Source organism: Epinephelus fuscoguttatus, linkage group LG23 (genome assembly GCF_011397635.1).
Source record: "Epinephelus fuscoguttatus linkage group LG23, E.fuscoguttatus.final_Chr_v1".
In the NCBI taxonomy this organism is placed as follows: domain Eukaryota; kingdom Metazoa; phylum Chordata; class Actinopteri; order Perciformes; family Serranidae; genus Epinephelus; species Epinephelus fuscoguttatus.
In genome coordinates, this window is record NC_064774.1 from 9,074,656 (window position 1) to 9,083,521 (window position 8,866).

General features: G+C 42.4%; 1 protein-coding gene across 1 annotated transcript; it reads left to right on the forward strand.

Annotated features, from left to right (window-relative positions):
* Positions 1–2,177: 2,177 nt before the first annotated feature.
* LOC125884302 (uncharacterized) lies at positions 2,178–4,953 on the forward strand. Its single transcript, XM_049569200.1, has 5 exons — positions 2,178–2,414; positions 3,230–3,727; positions 4,342–4,440; positions 4,555–4,695; positions 4,768–4,953. The coding sequence occupies exons 1-5, from the start codon at positions 2,178–2,180 to the stop codon at positions 4,951–4,953; spliced, it is 1,161 nt and encodes a 386-aa protein (XP_049425157.1).
* Positions 4,954–8,866: the final 3,913 nt, after the last annotated feature.

An 8,866-nucleotide genomic window follows, 5' to 3' on the forward strand; every position in this document is an offset into this window, starting at 1 on the left:
AGCAATTTGCCTTCAGTTCAGCAAATACTGATTTGTTTTTTAACAAATATTTAACTAATGTAAACTTAGCATTTTTTTTTAAATGTCTCTGCGGAGCTCTGGTACCTGTTGCACTGTCCGTGTCTGTAACGACTAACAACTATTCTGAGCTAAATTTTTGTCTTCAGCAACTGTGTGTTGAACATGTGACCAGAACAAAAAGGGATTGTTCCTGTTGCCATGGTTACCATTGATACGAGAAATAAAACCACAAGAGTTTCACCAGACATAGTGAAAAAGTATTTTATCAGAATTCACAGAAGAGAATGACACCTAGGCTGACAGGTCCGTCACTCAACGTGACACACGTAGGCGCATGGAGAAGGCTTTCTGCGTAGGCAGAGGGGCCCCAGAACAGAGCCATACCACCAAATATAGTGCTGCAAATGAAAATAAAGTTTTCTTTGACTAAAGTGTTCCTGACTGACATGGATCATTTTTATCCAGATTACACCTTTTGAACAACCAGGCCCTGGGTTGTTGCCTGCTGCCTCTAAAACTGAAGTGTCTGGTGTGTATCATGTTGGCACCAAAGATGACTCTGTGTGTTGCTCTCTGACAAAGCAGTGGTATTTGACAATTTGGGAGTGTGTACTGTAATTATGCTGCTTATTTAGTGCACACATCTTTTGCACGTCTGTCTGTCCTGAGAGAGGGAGCCCTCTTCAGTTGCTCGTTTTGAGGTTTCCTCCAGTTTATTCCCCGTTAAAGACTTGTTTTAGGGGAGTTTTTTCTTATCTGCTGCGAGGGTGTAGGGACAGAGGGTGTCTCATGCCGTACAGATTGTGAAGTCCGCTGAGGCAAATTGGGCTATATCATAATGATATACTCAACTTAACTTGACAGTTACATTTCTCAATATATCACAATTGTGTAAACAAGCTAGTCGTACGTATGCAGTTTCTAAAAGACAGTGTCAGTTGCATTGCCAGTGCCATAGAAGAACCTTCACCTCTGTCTGTCTGTGCAGCATGTTTCACTTGTCTTAAAAACAATTCTCTGAATTCATGTTGGATCAGAGTTCTAAGCATATACTTTCATTTCTCTTACATAGAAATGCTACGGTTCAGATTTCCTGTGCTGCAATCTGTTTTTACAAAATCTAACGTGAATGCAATGCAAAATTTTTGGACACATACAAAGTACTTTGATACTGCAATATCAATACAAGTCAGGATGAAGCTACAAATCTTAGATATTTTATTTGGTGTTAACTTCATAAAAAGACAGATAGATGTTAGCGTGTCAAGATTGAGCACTAGATCAAAACAAATCAAGTAATTTGGAAAAGGAAATAAAAACTTTAATATACACTCTTAAACAGAATGCACTGGTTTAACTTTAAATAGTAAAGGTAACTATTTACATACGTCTTTTTCAGTATTTCCAACTCTGGCAGTATTGACTCAGTCCTGTGAGTCTTTTATAATCTGACAAACTTAAAAAATTTAAGTACAACCAACACGTTTTGCTTTGGCCTCAAAAAGCTTAATTAATTTGGAGCAAATTCATGTTTATCCAAAAGTTGTGGTGATATTTTATGGTCAAACTATTTCATTTAAGATGTTTTAACTTATTTTAATTCAATCCCACTCCAAAATGTCAAAAATGTTTTTGGTTTGGACCAACTTCTTTAAGTAATTGCCAACTGTCTAAAACACTTTCATGTAAAAAAATATATTTTTGTGTTGAAAAAGGTATTTATTTTAGGTGTTGTCCACTTAACCCTGTCCGTTGGTATTTGGTTTGTTAAACAGAGAATGTGTTCATGGCTTCTTTATTAATTTCTACCTTGATACGGAGAATTTATACATAGTGGGAACAACCCTGTTTTAAAGTTTTGGATCTCCATCTGATGAAAAAGCTCCCTGGTAGAGTGGAGAAAAAGTCTTCAACTCTAACATAAATATTTGACTTGACATGCAACTGTCGACCTTTGACTGTGTTGCAAACAGAACAAATCAACTGTAGTTGTACGTGCAGCCTAACTTAATTGTCTTGCTGATCATTTGTTTTGTTCTCTCCTCCCAGTGATACAGTGTTGGACAGAGACATTACTGAAGATGTGTTGCCTCCTGCCCCTCGCTGCTCTCCTCCTCCTTTCCATCGTTCCTTCAGTAACTGAAGTGGTGCAGTCGATGTCAAAGTGTTCAGAGTTTCTCCTGAAGCACACTCCACCAAATGTGCCGGGAGTCTTGGAGAGAGGGAAAATCCTGGACCAGAACAGATACAAAGTCATTTGCCAGACTTTGAGTAACGTGAGAAGATTTGTGACGCTTTACGACACGCAGAATAGGATTCCAGTGTTTTCTGCTTTCAAGTACACAGGAGTAGACGGGGGTGGGAGGCCCAAAGACTGGAAAATAGAACCGCAGGTACCACTTTTATATAAACAGCTGACATACAGTATATCGTTCTGCCACTGCATGTTCCATAGTTGCAAAACAACATATGTAGCCTACTACTGTAAATCTAGCTATGCTGCAAAAATCACACTGCCCACAGCATCTCCTGTAATCTTCTCAGATGCTCCTCGTGAGGTTTCTACCATTTTTATGCCCCTGCGTCAGTGATAGCCGTAGCCGGAGGCATTATGTTTTTGTGTTATTCGTCTGTTGGTCCGTCCCATCCTTCAAATATGGCACAAACGTCCACTGGGGCTCATCAATCAACTGATTAGATTTTGGTGGTCAAAGGTCAAGGTTACTGTGACCTGGGTGGTCTCATTCTTGTGTACATGTTATCTTGAGAAGGGCCTTTAAGAATATCCTAAACTTTGGCACAAATGTCTACTTGAACTTAAGAATGAACTGATTAGATATTGGTGATTAAAGTTCAAGATTACTGTAACCTGGTTTGTTTCATTTGTGTGGGCACGTTATCTCACGAAGGGCCTGGAGAGAATATCCTTAAATTTGGCACAAATATCTGCTTGAACTTTAGGATAAACTGATTAAATTTTGTGGTTGAAAATCAAGGATATTGGCACCTGGTCCGTCTCATTCTCGTGAAGGCGATGTCTCAAGAACACCTTGAGGGAATTTCCTCAAAATTGGCACAAACGTCCACTTGGACACAACAATGAACTGATTTTGGGGGTCAAAGGTCAAGGTCACAATGAACTTGCGTCTTTAATCTACTTTACAACTACCCTGACTGCATCAGTAACTTACTGTTTCAATTGTTACAGCTTGAAGACATAGGCAGCAACAAGAACATGATCCCCGTATCCAAAAACAAGACCTACAACAACCAGGCCGGGGATATTGATTACAAAAACCATACAGTATACAACAGAGGGCATTTATTTCCATGCTCTTATGGAATGACAGAAAATGACAGGAAAGCAACCTTTACCCTGACCAACATTGTTCCACAAGTGGGCACATTCAACAAGGGAAGCTGGCAGAAAATGGAGAGCTGCGTCAAATGTGTTCTGGATGAATACTGCAAAAACAATGATATTACAGAAGGCTTTCTGGTAATTGGAGCACAGCCTGGCAACAAAACCCTAAACAACAGGGTTAATATTCCTTCCATGCTGTGGTCAGCATTCTGCTGCTACAGTCAAAGTGAGAATACATGGCTAGCAGCTGCGCACTGGGGTGAAAACATCAAAGATAGTTCTAAATATCTGCAGACTAAGACCTTGGCAGAGCTCTATAAGAAACTGAGTACACAGGACTCAGTATTTGAAGTGTTTCCTGGAACACAATGTCCTCTCAGCACAACTGTCACTCAGTTTTACCCAAAACTTATGAAAACTTGCCAATGCCCACCACTTCATTCATTCATCTTCTAACCGCTTCATCCTCTTGAGGGTTGCGGGGGGGCTGGAGTCTATCCCAGCTGACATCGGGCGAGAGGCAGGGTACACCCTGGACAGGTCGCCAGACTATCGCAGGGCTGACACATAGAGACAAACAACCATTCACGCTCACATTCACACCTACGGACAATTTTAGAGTTATCAATTAACCTAGTCCCCAATCTGCATGTCTTTGGACTGTGGGAGGAAGCCGGAGTGCCCGGAGAGAACCCACGCTGACACGGGGAGAACATGCAAACTCCGCACAGAAGGGCTCCCACGCCCGGGATCGAACCGGCAACCCTCTTGCTGTGAGGCGAGAGTGCTAACCACCACACCACCGTGCCGCCCTGCCCACCACTTATTTAAACTATTTCTGCCTCCCCCACAATCACAGCCACCTCTCCAGTTTTAACATCTGCGCCTCTCACTACCACATCTGCCCCACCTAGTACCACAGCTGACCTACTGTCTACCACATTTACTTCTCTCAGTACCACATCTGTCCCACCTTCTACCACTCCAAGTACATCTGGCCCTCCCACGACCACCTCCGATCCTTTTACTACCACATCTGTCCCTCCCAGTACCACGTCTGACCCTTTTACCACCACATCTGCAAGGTCTACATCTGATCCTTTTACTACCACATCTGGCCTACTTTCTACCACATCATTCACAATTTCTACTACATCTGTCTCTTCCAGTACTACGTCTGCTCCTCTTACAACCACATCTGCTGTTTTTACCACTACAGCTGGCACTCCTACATCTCCAAGTACCACATCTGCCCTTCACACTACCACATCACTCCCAATATCTACCACATCTGTCTATCCCAGTACTACGTCTGCCCCTCTTACAACCACATCTGGCCTTTTTACTACGACAGCTGTCACTCCTACATCTGACCCTCCCAGTACCACATCTGCTCCTCATACTACCACATCTGGCCTCTTTACTACCACACCAGGAACCTCTACATCAGCCCCTGTTACCACCACATCTTCCCCTCCCAGTACAACATCTGTCCCTCCCACAACTACAACTGGCCACGTTACTACGACAACCAGTACTCCCTCAACTACTGCTACTACTACTCTTAGCACCACTGTACCTACAACTACAGAAACACCAACAACTTCTATTGTACTAACAACCACTCTCCCCATGACCACAACATCTGTTGTAGCAACTACCCCTACCACTTATCCAACCACAACTTTTCCCACAACTACTGCACCCCAAAAAACTTCCAACTACAGTTCCTACAACAACCACTAAAACTACAACTGCTACAACAACTACTTCCACCACTAGTACCACTACCACAACTACAAAGAAGAAACATGAGGATGAAAACAAAAACAGAGTGGAGCAGGGAGGAAATGAAGGAGCAGCAGCAGCAGCAGGAGGTGTAGTACCATCATTAGCTATCGCAGGCAGTGGCTTGTCTCTCGGGGGTCTAGGAGCTGGTTTAACAGGATTATTTACTGGACTTGGAAATGCATTTTCAGGAACGGTGGCAGGGACATTTTTGGCAACAAATTTGGTTACATACAGTACAGGCCAAAAGTTTGGACACACCTTCTCATTCAATGCGTTTTCTTTATTTTCATGACTATTTACATTGTAGATTCTCACTGAAGGCATCAAAACTATGAATGAACACGTGGAGTTATGTACTTAACAAAAAAAGGTGAAATAACTGAAAACATGTTTTATATTCTAGTTTCTTCAAAATAGCCACCCTTTGCTCTGATTACTGCTTTGCACACTCTTGGCATTCTCTCCATGAGCTTCAAGAGGTAGTCACCTGAAATGGTTTTCCAACAGTCTTGAAGGAGTTCCCAGAGGTGTTTAGCACTTGTTGGCCCCTTTGCCTTCACTCTGCGGTCCAGCTCACCCCAAACCATCTCGATTGGGTTCAGGTCCGGTGACTGTGGAGGCCAGGTCATCTGCCGCAGCACTCCATCACTCTCCTTCTTGGTCAAATAGCCCTTACACAGCCTGGAGGTGTGTTTGGGGTCATTGTCCTGTTGAAAAATAAATGATCGTCCAACTAAACGCAAACCAGATGGGATGGCATGTCGCTGCAGGATGCTGTGGTAGCCATGCTGGTTCAGTGTGCCTTCAATTTTGAATAAATCCCCAACAGTGTCACCAGCAAAACACCCCCACACCATCACACCTCCTCCTCCATGCTTCACAGTGGGAACCAGGCATGTGGAATCCATCCGTTCACCTTTTCTGCGTCTCACAAAGACACGGCGGTTGGAACCAAAGATCTCAAATTTGGACTCATCAGACCAAAGCACAGATTTCCACTGGTCTAAAGTCCATTCCTTGTGTTTCTTGGCCCAAACAAATCTCTTCTGCTTGTTGCCTCTCCTTAGCAGTGGTTTCCTAGCAGCTATTTGACCATGAAGGCCTGATTCGCGCAGTCTCCTCTTAACAGTTGTTCTAGAGATGGGTCTGCTGCTAGAACTCTGTGTGGCATTCATCTGGTCTCTGATCTGAGCTGCTGTTAACTTGCCATTTCTGAGGCTGGTGACTCGGATGAACTTATCCTCAGAAGCAGAGGTGACTCTTGGTCTTCCTTTCCTGGGTCGGTCCTCATGTGTGCCAGTTTCGTTGTAGCGCTTGATGGTTTTTGCGACTCCACTTGGGGACACATTTAAAGTTTTTGCAATTTTCCGGACTGACTGACCTTCATTTCTTAAAGTAATGATGGCCACTCGTTTTTCTTTAGTTAGCTGATTGGTTCTTGCCATAATATGAATTTTAACAGCTGTCCAATAGGGCTGTCGGCTGTGTATTAACCTGACTTCTGCACAATACAACTGATGGTCCCAACCCCACTGATAAAGCAAGAAATTCCACTAATTAACCCTGATAAGGCACACCTGTGAAGTGGAAACCATTTCAGGTGACTACCTCTTGAAGCTCATGGAGAGAATGCCAAGAGTGTGCAAAGCAGTAATCAGAGCAAAGGGTGGCTATTTTGAAGAAACTAGAATATAAAACATGTTTTCAGTTATTTCACCTTTTTTTGTTAAGTACATAACTCCACATGTGTTCATTCATAGTTTTGATGCCTTCAGTGAGAATCTACAATGTAAATAGTCATGAAAATAAAGAAAACGCATTGAATGAGAAGGTGTGTCCAAACTTTTGGCCTGTACTGTATGTCTCCAACATCAATCTGCCTTCTTCTGACATTGCTTCTGTAACTACTAACACTCCTCATTTAAACAATGAGCATCCTGTTGCCACTTCTGTTCCTAAAACTACCAAAACTCTTAAGTCTGTGATAACTCCTGCAATTCCATCTGAGGTTACTGCTACTGTTCCAGCCATTACTGTTTCTGCTGCTGCAACCAACTACCCAGGTCCTCCAGACAGTATGTCTGTTGAACCAACAAGTCCTCACAAAACTACTACCATTCCAAGAAAGGCCATTACTATTCATCCAGCAACTACTACCCAACAATCATCTGCCATTGCCAAGCTTCCAACAAGTAAAATGCCCCAAACAACATCCATATATGCACCCTCTGCTGTCGCTGTTACATCAACCCCTTCTGTCAGTGCAGCCACAGCTACGACTCAGACAGCTATTATTTCTAAGGAAAGCACATCTACTAAACCCTCCTCAGCTACTGCTGTAGTTTCCTCTACGCCGCAAACAGCCACCACCACTCTCAGTAACATCTCTGTCACTTCAGACTCAACTGATCCTCAACTTACACTAGCACCAAGTACTACTGACCTTGCAAAAATGACAACTGAGCCATTAATTTCTCCAACATCTCAGAGTAGTTTGTCCGTTTCTTCAAGCAGCAAGGTTACCACTTTTCCTTTCACAGATTCTCTGAATCGAACGAGCACAGCTGCTTTTCAAACCACGAATGCTTCTCACCCGACATTCAGTGTTTCTCAGTCACCCTCCACCACTTCAGCAGCTCGTCTCATCATCTCCACTCACAGTCAACCATCCTCTTCAGCTCCTTCTCAAACCTCAGTCCCTCCAGCTACGTTTAAGCCCCCTCTTCCGCCTTCTAACTCCTCCACCCTGTGTCCTCCTCTTACACAATTCGCTATTTCTCAATATTACCAGAATGTCCTTGCCTACTACCAAGTGTTACACCAGTACCACAGTAACAACTAGCAAGTGTTTTATGCTGGAGTCTTTATACTTGACATTAAATCTCAATCATGCAGTGATGGTAGGCTACTAACGCTTGGATTAAAATGTGTTATCTCCTCTTATAAAATGAATCTAAGCATGAATATAATTCCAAATAATAAGAAAAAACACTCCTGAGATTATCTTGCACTTCAATGTCATGTCTTTGGTAATGAAAATAGTTATGTACACTGCAAATATTCATCATACTGTTTAAAATCTTGAGGAGAGTCTGAGTTTTACCTTCCAAAACCTTTCTTTTGAAGATGTTATATACTGATTTTTTAAAATACATTTTATCGTACATGTTTTGTAGCTTTGTAGTAACTAGCTCCAGCTGATTGACATGGTTAATTTGATGATTTAATTACATTTATTTGCCTCTTTAATGTGTTTTAAAGCATTTATTTGCCTTATGTACTGCATTTTTAATTGTCTCTGTGTTGGAAAGATGCTTTGCAAATAAACTCTCCTTACCTCCACCTAAATGCACAGTATTTTTCAATATTACAATGGAAAAACTGCACAAACACAGATCTCAAAACACTTTCTGGGTCCCAGCCGCTAATGGCGCCCATGGACGCCAGCAAAAATAATCATGTTCATCCTAAATTTAGGCAATGATAACTAAATTTTATTTTGAAAGAAAACAATCAAGTATGGTGTGCCTCAGGGGTGGGTCCTGGGACCAGTTTTATTCCCCTTGGGCACATCATTCAGAATCATGGTGTCTGTTTTCATTTTTATGCTGGTGATGCACAGATATACCTGGCCGTTAGATCCACACGTTACTCAGTAAATTCTGCCTTTTGCTGATCCCCTATCAGATA